The sequence below is a fragment of the Taurulus bubalis genome, assembly GCF_910589615.1.
Source record: "Taurulus bubalis genome assembly, chromosome: 6".
NCBI lineage: Eukaryota > Metazoa > Chordata > Actinopteri > Perciformes > Cottidae > Taurulus > Taurulus bubalis.
In genome coordinates, this window is record NC_136594.1 from 14,111,665 (window position 1) to 14,127,123 (window position 15,459).

General features: G+C 41.1%; 1 protein-coding gene across 1 annotated transcript; it reads left to right on the forward strand.

Annotated features, from left to right (window-relative positions):
* Positions 1 to 1,023: 1,023 nt before the first annotated feature.
* Positions 1,024 to 4,275, forward strand: LOC306738005 (neuronal pentraxin-1-like; the record flags this gene model as incomplete). The annotated part of the gene is made up of 5 exons (XM_079219834.1): positions 1,024 to 1,440; positions 1,774 to 1,994; positions 2,695 to 2,926; positions 3,300 to 3,479; positions 4,054 to 4,275. The coding sequence occupies 5 exons, from the start codon at positions 1,024 to 1,026 to the stop codon at positions 4,273 to 4,275; spliced, it is 1,272 nt and encodes a 423-aa protein (XP_079075960.1).
* Between the last annotated feature and the right edge of the window lie 11,184 nt (positions 4,276 to 15,459).

Here is a 15,459-nt window from a genome sequence, read left to right on the forward strand (position 1 = left end):
ACAAAATGATTCTTAAAATCCCTGCCCGTAAGGGTTTTTAATGAACCAAATCTGTCATATAAAGTCCATTTGGGAAAGAAAAATAAAATGTACTCAAGGAGACCCAATAGGCTACTTAAAGTTATCCAGACAACTAACCAGCTATGCTGAATAGACTCTCATGCAATTGATTCAGATTTTCTTCACTTTCAGGCTGGTTTTCTGGATTTTGAGCTAGTCGTCGTTAAATGACATATACACATATAATAGTGATACTTGTTACACAGAGATGTTGTTCGGAAGAGTAACATTTCTAAAATGTTATGTTTCTACGTACAAACCTGTGGAGCCAACATCAACAGAGTGTTGTTAGCACTGCTATGCTGCTCTACTCAAGGTATGCTGAATGTATACACACTGCTTTAGCTTTGAATGATTATAACAGTGAATAAAGTTTAAAAAAATGTGATGATATTTATTCCGGGAGTGCTGTTCGTGACAGTGTGGGCTTTAAGGTAGCTCTGGCAGCTTTAACACTCCTCTGCTTTAACACTCCTCTGCATTTCAGAAAGAAAAATTGCACTCAACAAAAACTTAATTCCAACCCATTTAACAGAGCTCGCTACTTTCCATATTTTTATGACATTTAGACTAGGGTCCTTTCAATTTAATTTCATCATTAAAAACAATCTACTTTTTATAACGCTAGTGCCTGCGCATAAAAACGTGTGCAGCAAAATATTCATTTTAGGACTCAACATTTTCCTTTCTGTTGTAGGAGCTCTCTGCCACTGCAAAGACTGACTGTGAGTGCTCTGCAGACAGCGAGGACGACCTTAAATAAGGGGCAGGACTCTGTAGGTACAGCAGAACCCGCTGCCTCCCTTCAGTGATGCGGTGAATCTGCTCTGCGTTATGTCCGCTATATAAACTGCACACAGCGACCGGAGATCACAGCTTCAGTGGACAGCTCCGTGGTGCTGAAATCTCAGAGACACCACTCACTCCCCCCACTCTCTCAAGCCGAGAAACATGACTGGAACCATGGACGGATTCTCGCGGAAACTTTTTCTACTTTCTTGCCTGGTTGTGGTGGAGAGCTTCGCGCAAGACTTCGGACAGACGCAGTTTATTTGCACGTCGGTGCCCAAGGATATGGACTTGTGCGCGGCCACGATGCAGAACAGCGGGCCGGCGGAGGACCTGAAGACTACGGTCATGCAGCTGCGGGAGACCGTGCTACAGCAAAAAGAGACCATCATGAACCAAAAGGAGACAATTAGGGAACTAACCTCAAAGTTGAGCCGCTGCGAGAGCCAGAGCCTCCCGGCGGCGGGACCCGGTGGGAGACGGCCGGGGTCGAAGAACACGATGGGGGATGTATCCCGGGGCACCACGGACACTCTGACCCAGCTGGGACACACTTTACAGACGCTGAAACAGAGACTGGAGAATCTCGAGGTAGGCAAGCAGAGGAGAGCAGCTCAGACCAGGTCAAAAGTTAATCAAAGTATAGCCTGCGTGGTGGTTCATTTGAATGAGAGTTAAGCTTCTAATACACTGCTGCAATATTGTTCTGGCTTTGTGTAGTTCCGCCTCGAAGCCACATGTGTTACTATTTTAATTAACAACGAGAAAGAAGCATCGTGGAAAGTAAACCAGCTTTCTTTTGAATAATGTGGCGCAGAGCATACACATAAACAGGCAGTGTGTTGGGATCAGGGAGTTTAACAGCATAGAAAGTATTGCTTGTGCCTTTTTAACCCAGTGTCTGTCTCCCTCTGTCCGATGCAGCAGTACAGTCGAGGGAACAACACCGTGCAAGCGAACAGCCTGAAAGATTTGCTCCAAAACAAGATAGACGACATGGAGAAGCAGGTTCTGTCCCGGGTCAACACAATAGAGGAGACCAAACCCGCCTCCAGGAATGACACTGATCAGCGGAACAGAGTGGAGTCCACGCTCACGACTCTGCACCATCGGATCACAGACATGGAGAAAGGTGCGTTAGAATTGTGCGCGCACAAGACTTCCACGGCTCTGACCGCGGCTCTACGGGAGCTCGAAACAAGATTATGTGTAATTTAATTGTTTTTAAGCTCAAGGGCGAAGTCTTTAGAAAAAAATACATTTTTCAGTATCACAGCACTGGTGTTGTGGAAGCGTTTACAATGCCGCAATCATCACGTTGCGAATAGATTGTGTGTGTGTGTGTGTGTGTGTGTGTGTGTGTGTGTGTGTGTGTGTGTGTGTGTGTGTGTGTGTGTGTGTGTGTGTGTGTGTGTGTGTGAGAGAGTGAGTGAGTGAGTGAGTGAGAGAGAGAGAGGAGAGCTGCATTGCTTTGCATATCTCAAGACCTGTTAGCACTTTGCTTCGCTGATTTTTTCCTAACTTGCATTGGAGCCTGTATGTAATTGTAGAGGTCATAGGCAGAGAAACTTTGCATGGTGCACCTCGCATTGGTGCTTTTCAACACTTGCAAACGAGGGTGTGAACATTTTAGGCACGGAAGCTGGGAGACAGAGCCCACCTACACAAGCAACAGACAGAACATCATTGGAAACACAGTGTTTCCTCTTTAATTATAGATAGTTGTAATTTTAACTGACTTGGACTTAATCATATAAATCTCTTAATTTCCCTTAAGTTCCTGTAAAAATATATGTGGGTTCGTCCCTCATACTCATATATTATAACATCTACAGGTAAAGACAGCAGGCCGACAGATATGTTTCAGCTCACCTTTCCCCTGAGAACCAACTACATGTACGCCAAAGCCAAGAAGAGCCTTCCTGAGATGTACTCCTTCAGCGTGTGTCTGTGGATCAAGTCCAACGCCTCGCCTGGGGTGGGGACGCCCTTCTCCTATGCTGTCCCAGGTCAGGCCAACGAGCTGGTGTTGATCGAGTGGGGGAACAACCCTATGGAGATTCTCATCAATGACAAGGTAATGGAAAAATTATTATCTTGTATAAAGATGGATTTCACATTTTGTTCACCTTTGCAGGGCGTCATGGCTTTTGAAATTTACGTATATCATGTTAATATGGCAACAACTTACAGTGGGTGCAACAGTGATATATAATACTTTAAGCTGGGATGACTCAGAGTAACCAGACAACATGTGCCAGAACTGAGAAGTTCTGGCATATTAGAAGAGGTGTGCAACAGAGGCCTTAGTATAGAGGAAAAGATATGTGACTGAGTAAGTGACTCGGCAGGAAGAGAAGGTGTGGAAGCGATGCATTTTGATTCTGCTACTTAAGTGTGAAAGAAAGAGAAAGATGTGATTTTCTTTTGTTGCAATTTCCCTGCTGCAGGTTGCAAAGCTGCCGTTCCTCATCAACGATGGGAAATGGCATCACCTCTGCATCACATGGACCACCCGTGACGGGATGTGGGAAGCCTTCCAGGATGGAGTGATGCGGGGCAACGGAGAAAATCTGGCACCGTACCATCCCATCAAACCAGAGGGAGTGCTGGTCCTGGGACAAGAGCAGGTGAATATTCATTTTCAAAGCAGCAATTGCAACTTCTGCACTTTAATTCCTCACAGATTTGGAAATACTTCTGAAAATTGTGCCCTACATTTTGGTCAAAGATGGTTAGAATGTTTATGAAATGAGACTGCGAAGACATTGAAGAGGCTTTCAAGTCAATTTGGAAAAATGATCATCAAAAAATAAAAGCATATTGACAGGGAAACATTTGAAAGTTTACAGAGAAAATCCCTTTGTTGCACAGAGCAAGACAAATCCACATATATGAAGAGACCTGCATATAATCAAGCATTCTGCTACACTGTTAAATACAATTATATCATGTATGTAAACAGGAATTAAACATTTCCCAGACTGGAGTTCAGTAAAATTAAAATTGAAAAAAAAACACTTGAACTAAAGTCACTTCTAATAAAATCTTATAATATGTATTCCTCTGCTCAATTGCACATACATGTAACACTTATTCAAAGGACAAAGTGTGGAGTTCTTTCAATTTATCTGGCAACTTAACTAACCCTTTGATGTGCACTTGAAGTGGTGAAGAGTAACACTTTTCTGCATTGTTTGACAGGACTCCTTGGGAGGAGGCTTTGATGCGACACAAGCTTTTGTTGGTGAACTCGCAAACTTGAACATCTGGAATAGGAAACTTTCCGTCACAGAGATCTACAACTTGGCGACCTGCAACAGCAAACCACCGACTGGCAGCGTCTTCTCCTGGACAGAGAGCAACATTGAAATATTTGGCGGAGCGACCAAATGGACCTTTGAGCCTTGCCGTTCGCTCAACTGAACTGCAATTTCACCGTCGAAGAAAGGCCTCTCTGTATTTCTGAGCTTTTGTCGTTCATGTCGTTCATTTGCCGTTTGTTAGAGACTATTTGAGTTGTTGGTAAGCTTAAATCTTGGATTTCTATCGTTCTTAGGTATTTATGTGCAAAACAACACTTTTCATCTTGAGGAAAAAAACAGAATTCATCTTGGAAACCTCAGAAAGAAAGTATTGGTATCCGTTTCGGTATCTGTTTTTCTTTTTCTTTTTCTCGGACATTCAGTTGAAAGCACACCTAAGCTTTTCGTTTGGCTTCTTTCGACTTGGACTGGCAACTGGCAATCTGCGCCTTATGTTTGGACAATTCACAATCCAAGTGAGGAATTACATAACCGTTCCCCACCCCCTTCCCTCTGGAAAGTGGTAGATTACGCTGTCCATCCAATTCTTGTCAGTGTTTGGCGCTGTGAAGTGATGTCTGGCACGGTACAGCTCCCTGCGAACAAACCCCTCCCTTCCCCATCCCCTTTCCTCCATTCTGCCCCGCCCCTCCGGAACTTGCACTGTGACTGACGAAGAGATCGCCAGGAGAGGAGGGTATGTTGAAGGACATTGCAAAGTCAAGCTGTGGTACAAGTCAATTTGTAATTGTTGTTCGCTTCAAGTGTTTCTGTAAGAATGTCGTTAACTTGCCAACATTGCTACAAAGCCTGGGTGCCTTGGCCTGGTACAGATATTCAGCACATTCAGTATGTTTTAAGTTGCAAATTCAATGTTTACTGGTTTCTGTTTTCCTTTCTGAGCTGGGTTTAGTTTCTTGTTTCTCTGGTAAATGTAATTTAATTACAGTTTGTTATCTGACATGACGTGTTTTGGCAGATGTTTGTACTGCTCTGTATTAGGAATGTTACAGTATGTGTACAGTAACAGCATGAAAGACAGAGTGCTGTGAAAGCATTGTTGAAATCTGCTTTACTATCTTCTCTGGGTCTGGGTTTTTTACTGTATTGTTATATGCTCCAAGCATGGCAAAACTGAGAGATGAAGAATTTAATTTTTGTAATAAAATTGTGATACTTAATGTCACAGTGCATTCCTGGCTTTGGTTATGTGTATTGAAATATGTTAGGCTGCGAGAGCAAAGGGAAAAGTGATACAGAGCGAGTGGGTGCACTGATCAGATATTACATTTTGCTTTACATTACCACGGTTAAACTGTAACGACAGGGAGCTAACTGCCAGATAAGTAAAATATCTAAAGGCAGTGAAGGTCACAAAGAGGTCGCTTGAGAAAAGAGATGAAACTGTGTGGGTCTCTGTGTGCTCTGACTCTTTTTAAGCTGACTGCAGAAGATAACCCACTTGCTGCTTTGTTGTTGCTGCTATGAGTTGCAGTGTCATGCACTAAAGACAGCGATGTCAAAGGAGAAAAGTGCTTCGTCATATCAGCTTTTCAATGACTCAGTTCAAGTAAGCGCTGCCTAAACTAAAACTACAGCAATTTGAGCTCAGCTTACATTCAGCTCAGATGACCTGTTGCTGAAGAACCAAACATTAACATTGAAGAGATGTGGCTTTTCCTGCATGTAAATTAGACACTTAGTCCCGTACTCAAGCGTCAAGTGGTGAAAGAAAAATAAATCAGAACGACATGATTTGTTCTTTCGCTCGAACAGTTTCAGAAAACCTCCTCACAGTGTGCAGGTGTTATCTTGTTTTTCAACTCATATTTTCTTTATTAAGAAAACCTCTAGGTCCTAACATTTGTATCAAGTAATTTTGTGCTCATAAACACCACATTTCTTTTGAATACATTTATTGACCCTTGACTGAAGTATCACTCGGAAAAGATGAAGTTGTAAGTCTTCGCAGTTTTTCTGTTCAACTAATGATTGTCTTAAGCTTGACTTAGTTTAGCTAGCTTTCTGCAGGAGTTTGACAATACATTTTCAGACAGGTGCTTCAACATGAAACAAAAATTCCAACAGCTGTCAACTCTTACATTTTGATAGAAACTCAAATACCACTGACACTTCAACTGCTAAAAAGTGGACTTTGTTTAGATCAGGAATAATTGCATTTTAAATGCTTTAAACAATGATTAAACTGCGTTGAGTTCTTCTTATTTAAATGAATTTGAGCTACTTTCAGCACCTACGTGTCACCTGACATTTCAACTGATATTTATTTTTCAACTAGCTGCTATCCGTGCTAAACGGATAGGCTACTTTGATTGTTTGCAGTACACACATTTCAACTGAAATCTGTTTTCATTGTTGTTGATCTGATATTTTAGCAATATATTTTTACTTATTTTATGTTTAGTTCAACTGCTTTCAATGTTTAGATACAACACTTAAAATTCAACTGACTACCAGGCTTTCAGCTCTTCCCTTTTAAAAGACTTTTTCCGTACCTCAAATTAAACTGACACTTCAATTTATATAATTACCTCAACTTAAAAGGTCAACATGCAGAGATTCATGATTCAGATTCTGATCCAGGATTGCATCCACATGGCTCTCAACATGGAGATGGCTGAGCCAGCGTTGCTAACCGCGTAATGTACTGACAGAGCTAACAGTGTGAGGGAGAACCAGAGGGTGGGTGCTGCGTTTCTGTGACAATACCATCCCGTCACTGTGAGCTGGGACAATGGGAACCGCCGTAAGAGGGCAGTGGCGGTGATTAGGGAGGTGGGACAGACACACAGACACACGCACACACACACACACACACACACACACACACACACACACACACACACACACACACACACACACACACACACACACACACACACACACAGTACCGCTTGTAAACAAAGCAGACAGAAGCTCGGATAACACAAACACAGAGGGAGAACAACTTCTTTCTCTGCTCAGATAGCTATTACTCCATTATATCTTTACATAGCAAAGTTTTACATAGTTGTTTGATGCTATATTAATGCTCTGGATATATTATGTAGTTCCTTTGTACTGGAACTTCCATACAACATCTTAAATGCAAACTTTTATTGTTTACTAATTTTTTTTAAGAACTTTCAATCTGTTCAATCTGATATTCAGTAGCAAGTTTAGCATTTTGCCATCTCACTGTTTATGGAATAAAGTTCCACTCCTCAATGTGGTTAGCTTATGAATACATTCATTGAGCCTTGACTGAAACATTATTGGGGAAAGGCAAAATTGTAAGTCCTTGTTCTGTTCAATAAATGTTGATCTTAACTTGACCTTGAAGTGGATTTTCTTTAGCAGAGAGAGAGAGAGAGAAAGAGAGAGAGAGAGAGAGAGAGAGAGACTGCATCGCCTTAATAGCCTTAATCTCCCATGATGCACAGCAGAAAGCAGCCAGGGTCAAGAACATTTTATAAGAATGACATGGCATTAATACAAGGCATCAATACAATTCCTGTAGCAGCATGAAAAACAGAGGCAGAAAACAATTTATTCTGTCCCTTAGCCACGTTGGCAGATGGGTCCCAAAACACTTGGGTATGTCAGCCAATTACATTTATAGAACATACCAGGACAGCTGAAAGATGAGTAAAGGCTGTTTGCTAAAGTGGCTGTCATTGTAGAATAACTTCCTAACCATATTCAGGATTTATTAGAAAAGTTTTGAACAGAAAAGTGTAAAAGTCTATTAACTAAGAAATTGATCTGTTTTGATTAACATTATTTTGTGTGTTTGTGTCACGTTGAGGTTATTCTACCACTGCTTCAGCCAGGAAGGGGATGAACCAGATAATCCTGCGTTTTATTTTGACGCCACCAAACACAACATCCGTCAATGGGCACACAGTCATAATCCCTTGCTTACTAAAGTGCTGCTAATCCTGACCGAAAATATATTTCTGCAGCGCAAATGCATTTGTGCTCCAGAAACTGATCCAGGCAGCCTAAAGGATGATCTTACTCTTGATATACAAAAGACTTAAACATCAAGCCGCCTCTTTCATTAACAATGTTGACTGACGGCATTACATAATAAAACGTTGAAGGTACACCCACCTTTGCTGGCACAGAAAATAAATTTATACAAAGTAATTGTTCCATAAAGCCTTGACATAAGTGCCAAGGAAGGCACAGCGCTGAAGGAAACACAGTACAGAGCAACTTCTGAAGGATTGTTGGTAATTTGTTGCTTCTAAGGTACAGCACACAACATAATGTTTTGCTGGCAAAGCAAATACTTTAGGGCACCTCCTCACCTGGCAATGCAAACAGATGCTGTGGTTCATATTGGAGAATAGGAGGTGTCTTGGTTTAGCTTTTTCACATCAATTTATATCTTTCTTCAATTTTTCAACAAGACCAAGAGCTATGCTGTGTAGTTATATGCTAATGCCAGCACGCTAAAATGCCCCCAATGATTATACAAGCATGTTGATGTTTAGCAGGTATAATGTTTTCCATGTTCACCGTCTTAGGTTAGCGTGTTGACAAATATTGGCTAATTACCACAAAGAATAGTTCGACATTTTGGGGAATACCTTAACTTTTTTTTCTTGCTGAGAGAAGATTGATAGCATCTATTTAGCTGGCTGGATATGTACAAAGATAACAAAGATAATGTATTCCATTGACGACACCTCCAAACTGTAGTTTTGTTTTTTGTACAGGTTAAACAAAATATAGCATGTCAATCAATGAGCTTTAGAGGTGTTGGTAGGTAAATGTTCCTTTTCTCAACACTATACCTTCTTAAAATCAGCAAAGACTTAAAGTCACAGTGGATGGAAGTTAAGGCGTCTTTAGTTTCTGTAGTGTTAGTATTACCCAGCGAAACTGAATGTTTTAGCAGTGGAGAGGAATTTGATGTATTCTATATATTATTCTATGTTATTGGACCGCTTAAAAGTGGGCGGGATTGGAGCGCATTACAGAGCTACAGAGGACTTTGGCTTCACACACACCTCCCTCCTCGCTAAACGTTGCAGATTGACGAATAGATATATGGCATGATATTATTGGTTGAAATTAGTTGGTAGTAACCTCTCTAAGCGCGCTTAATATTTTGTTTTACAAAAAGAAGAGTTCATTGGGTTTTTATATAAAAATACAAAATAAATAGATATTTATAAATTTTTAGGCACATATTGTGAAATAGTTGCACATTATGAGTGTGGATATGATCCTAAAGAGTTACAAATGCATTTGTATTTCATCTTGACTTATATTTAAGTTCAGAAAATCTTACCGTTAGATATGCTAATCTTGGGACATACATGTACATCGAGCATTAACAGCGAGTCCATTGTGGACTCATGAAGCTTAAACAAGCCATGAATAGAAGGAAAGACATGCAGAACACAACAGCCAAGTAAAGCAGGTGTTCTAGCCACACAGCAGGCTATACGGCTAAAGTTATAACAAACCCCTCAACTATACAAAGAGCAATCATTAATCCAAATCCAATCTAAATCAGTGATTTATTCGATTCCAATAGCAAAATAAGTGGGCTCCAATGACTCTTCCTGTTTCTTTTATTGAGAATGTATATCTGCCGTAACAAAACAGAAGGAGCGAGCTCTTTTAAAGATGGGCCCCCTGAGTCAAGCCACCAGAGACAGACAAGAATCATCGTGTTATGTTATATCAATTCCTTCATGGAGGTGTTTTTTTCTTTTGGAGAGATTGAGTGAATAAAGACATGACATCTCTGCTGACATCTCATTAATTCATAAGCTGTCCCCGTTGGCTGAGACAAAACAGGAATAATGCTTCAGTTTAGAACTGCGGCAATTTCTCTCGTTAACATCGTTGCAACAAAGCAGCACAGTGTAATGAGAGTTTGGGGGTGCCATGCTCAACTAATAAAACGGAGGAGAATGCCTGCTGAAAGAGTGCTCCGTCGAAGATCAGTGAAATGGTGAAGCCTTTGGACTATTGACAGCCAACTTAATTCTCTCACTGGAGCTCCTGTCATTGAGTTCCAAGACTTGAAACGGTCTAATGCATTTGACTCACAGCAGATACCTGAGAGTGGAGTGCCAACATCAAGTTTTCTCCAGAGAGGAGTGAGCAAGAAAGAAAAGAGTCTCGTCTTCTTCCTCTCCGTTCTCCTCCTCTGGTGAGAGCTCCCACAGACAGCAGAGAGTGGAACTCATGGCATTTACTGACTAGAAAAAGCTTCCAGGAAGGATGCAGGGAGGATAATGGGGCTTCCTTGGCAGGCTGGGATCAAGGTGAATGTTGGCCATGACAGGAGGCTGCTTCACTGGTCAGGTCTCACTGTGGGAGAAAAGCTCTCCACTAAACGAAGACACGTCAAGACCAATACAGAGCGGATCCACTCCTTTTACAGCCGGCTACTGTAAACAGCGAAGGTGTTATTCCTCTCTAAATATCTCTCTCAGAGCACTCTCTGTGTGGGCAGGTGGGCAGGTGGCACCTTGCATGGCATTCATCGGTCTATGAAGTGTGTACACACACACACACACACACACACACACACACACACACACACACACACACACACACACACACACACACACACACGTCTCAGTGGGCTTCATGGGCGGCATCAGCATTTCACAAACCAGGCAGAAGAAAAAAATGTCGCTCTAAAATAACCTTGGTTTTTAATTTTGGTATTTGAATATTCATTTTTTAATCACACGGGATAACAAACATGCCTAGACACACCCACTCTTTTAGAAAATGCTTCTTATTAATAACAGTTAATGATAAACAACTGTAATAGAAGCATATTAGTAGAACAACAGGAGCAGGTTTTTCTCAAAGCGGATGATCCCCGGCTCCTCCAGTCTGTATATGTAATAAGTGTCCTTGGGCAAGATATTGAACCTCAAATTGCTCCCAAAAGCTGTGCCATTGATGTGTGAGAGTGTGTGAATTAATATTTAGTTCACATCCTAATGTGGGCAGGTGGCACCTTGCATGGCATTCATCGGTCTATGAAGTGTGTACACACACACACACACACACACACACACACACACGCGCACACACACACACACACACACACACACACACACACACACACACTAATTGTGTTGACAAGCTTGTAATGGTGCTACATGAATGCAAGCCCATTTTGCATTTACCATTTTAAAATGAATGTAATTGATTAACAAAGTTTGTGTTGCAGCGCAATGCCGTCCATCTCAGCCGAGAGCGGACATTTTTAGCTTGCAACACCTCAAAAAATGGTGCCCAATGTTGACCCCTCTGTCCACAACCCTGATGCCAGCGACTCACGACCTCCACTATCCCCGCAGGGGGGTTGAACACTAGCCCGTCAACCACAAACATATCTAACATCGCACGATGAACTCGGACTTCAATAATGAATTGCCAAAGAATTATAAATTAATGAACAGTGCAGAGGAGAGATGAATCAGTCAAAAGCAGAGGAATACAATAGATTTTATTTATTGGTTTGATTAAACCTTACACCTCATTCTATTGTATCAAGTGCCTTTTTTTTTTATTAACACAATTCATACTGGCGCAAGCGGGAGTGCTGCCTCCCTCATTAATCCACAGAGCAAACTGTCTGGATGAGGAATAAGCAATTCTTTGAGATATCGGTATCTACAGTATGTGAGCGTGTCTTCATCCCAAACAAGTCTGGAATATCCAGTTAATTCAGCCCCTTCTTTGTGATGCGGCAGCCTTTTGAAGTGTGTTTGTGTTTGATCTGAAACCCTGCTGAGTTACAACCCACAGGTGGATGCTCTTGCCTGTGGTTCTGGGGGCTCTCAGGTGTTTCCTCTCTCTGTTGGTGATGAGTTTCTCCCAGGTGACTCCAGGTTTCCGTCCTGGTCACTGGACCTTTCAATAGTAAGTGTGTTTGACATGAATGGGTGCACTGCTTACTTTCCACTTTATTATGCCATTCTGAAATTGGGTTTAGCTAGCTTTTAAGTGCGCAAAGGTTATAAAACAAACATACATACAGTTTCAGTTCAAGCAAACAGAAAAGAAAAACAACCATGACTGCAGCTGATATAACAGAACCAAGCCTGTATGAAATCCCACCACGCCACTTCTGTTTTGCTTTGATTTATTAATGTGCCTAGACCTAACCTACTGCCACTTACCCCTCGCTGAATCCTCAATGAAATATGTATGACTGACGCACGGCAACAGGATGTGAAAGAGGAAGCTGGGGGAACACTGAGGAAGGTGAAGGGAGGAGTCATCGTCGCCAGGGGGCCTGATCTCACTCCCCCGTGGAAATCAGAGTCTGTGAGACAGACAAATGAGTCATCAGACACTTAAAAGTAATATAATAAATTAATAGATAGAAGTAATAGAAAATAAGTATTCTTACAATGAAAATGATTTCTAAATAAACAAGTAATATAATAACTTAATTCAAATTGTTCATTGTTCTTCATGGCACAGTAATGTATGTACACATTTTTTGTAGTCATAGTCTTTAAGACATTATTGATAAATTAAATGATATGAAAATGTGGATGCCTTTTGGAACTGAAGCAGATGTTGTTAAGAGGAGTGAGGAGTCAGCAGTCAATAAAATAAATGTCAATAAAATGTGTTATCACTACAATCTTGATCGAGGCCCTTGAGCATAAAGTCATAAATGAGCACAAACCATATTAAACTGATTGGTCCTGTAGTTTGCTAGATTGGCCCTGGAGAGACAGACAGGCACACACATGACTGAACGCGGCTTGGACTGGTGAATTTAATTCAATCCGTAACACCTGTCCAAAACATTGTTAATAACGTACAATCATAAAATAAGAGCTCCCCTGATCCTGGCTCTGTGCTTATTGTCGATGGTGGTACAGTCATATTGTCTTAATGCAGGAGAAAAAGTAAATTCTTAAATCTGGGTTATAATGTGAATGAGGGATTCAGGTGATGAGGTGGCAAACCATGACCTTGAACATGAGCATTTAGTTACTTGACATTGTTTTATATTTCATTATTTTCACTTAATTTCACTTCTAAGAACTTAAAGTGATGATTAGCATTCATAGAATGAATATATTCAGAAAGATACTTCACTTTCTGATAATACATCTTTTTTATTTTTTACAGGTTTATAGTTTTTAGGTTAAGTTTGTAGACTTAATGTTTTGTAAAGAATGGCATTGTCAACGGTTAATACATCATTTGATATATTAATATTTAGAGGCTATTAATAAAAACAACTTTGGCTGCCAGGTGGGGTGAAATCAGTCACAAGCCATCAAGTCTGCAGTTATAAAGGTTGATCATTAATAATCCACATGAGGTCTCCCTCTCTAACAATCAAATAACACTGCTGTTTGGCTGCTGTCATTAATAATAGGTCATGAGTGTCTAATTTTCTAATTAGCAACCAAGTCTGCAGTTTTACCAAGTTATTAATGAAGGGCTTTTTACAATAATCCCTCAATTATATGATAATGGTATCATAATGGTAATAAATTGCTGTAAAAAAACTAATAATAAATGAATGCTTTTTTTGAAAGAAATTTTTTCCTGTTAACTAGAAAAACCAAGCAAGTGATGCAAGAGGAGCATAAAACATTCAGCATTTAATTCAACAGGATCTTTTTTTTTTAAAGCTTCCTTGTTCCTTGTTGTCAGTTTCTGCATCTCACTACTGCATTGTATTTCTTAAACTGCACTGCAATATATCTTTTGCTTTTTGACTGTTTTTAATGTTTTAATGAATGTTCTTAATTTTTTTAAATCTTGTTTTCTTATGTTTTGATGCTTTTAATGGTTTTATGTGAAGCACTTTGAATCGCCTTGTTGTTGAAATGTGCTATACAAATAAACTTGCCTTGCCTTGCCAATGGCAAATGTATAGTCAAATGTCTCTTGTGTTTTTAGATGTTTTCATGTTGTTTTTGTGATAAAATAAAAGTAATGTGGTATCTCCAAATGTTCCCCACACTGTGTTCTCTATCAGCCCGTCCCCCTGGTTTTCTTTTTACAGCCATCGCTCTTATATTCCCTCGTCCTTCATCATCTTTATTTCTCTCACTGTGAACCCAACTCAGCAGGCATATGCTTTTTCTTTATTTTGCCGTACCGCATTTTCTCTCTCGCTCTCCCGCTCTCGTTTTCCTCCCTCACTGCCTTTTTCTTTTCCTTCTCTCTCTCCCTCCCCGTCTCTGGGGAGCCAGTTACAGCCCATATCTCACAGAAACGGGCCATCCACCAGAGGAGGCCAGTGATTTCCATAACAGGGAGGCAGGGGCGGGTGCTCATAGAGGTCTGCTGCATTGAGAAAGGGTGTGGACAAGAACAGCACAGAGGGGATACAAAGTAAAAGCATAGGTGACATGAGAAAGGAAATAAGGTACTTGAAGATGAGCAGGCCAAAATGTTTGACCCCACATGGGCCAGTAAAGGGAGGGATGAACTGGAAATGGGAGGATGTAACCTCCTGGGGGAGGGGGCTTGGTATAGGGACTGATCGAATATCTCAGGTAAGCAATAGCACTACAAAGTGGATGTTTTGCAGCCTGATCGAGGTCAACAAACGGTTCTCCCTTGAGTTTTGAGAACTCTAATGGTAGAGCTCGTCTTGTGATCAATGCCCTGAAGGAGGGAAAGCGATACAGTGTCACAGAGGAAAATGTTGGAAGAGAGCTCTGCAAATACAGTAGATAGAGAGCGACAGATGAGGTGAACAGGAAAGAGGCTGCAAAAGGAGAAGGGAAAAAGAACGAGAAGTTGTGAAAGAGAAAGAGAGATCAAATGAAGCAAAGCGAGGCAGACAAAAGACAGAAGAAGTAAAGTAACAAGAGATGGGTTTGAGGGGCAAGAGCAGCAGGACGGGACTGAGGCAGTGGAACAGAGTAGATGCTGCACATACATATTCCATCTCTAAAGCTGCCTTTCTTAGGAAACCCCGATACACCCCTCCACTTCACTCTATTCCTCTCCCTCCCCGCCTTCCTTCCATCGCAGCCTCTCTCTCTCTCTCTCTTTCTGTGTGTGTGTGTGTGTGTGTGTGTGTGTGTGTGTGTGCCAGTGCACCGCAATAGCAGTATGAATAATTGAACGAGCTTGAATTGGGATTGAGAATTTCTATTGCGGCATTCATGACAAAAAAAATAAACCCTACATACATACAAACAAAATCCCTGACTTACCTGTTTGCTTCCGTATAAATGTGAGAATAGACTTGTAGATACATAAACACACACTATCTCGTGCACACAGAGTAAGTAGCCTGTGTTGTCGTCTTGGGGATTTGAGT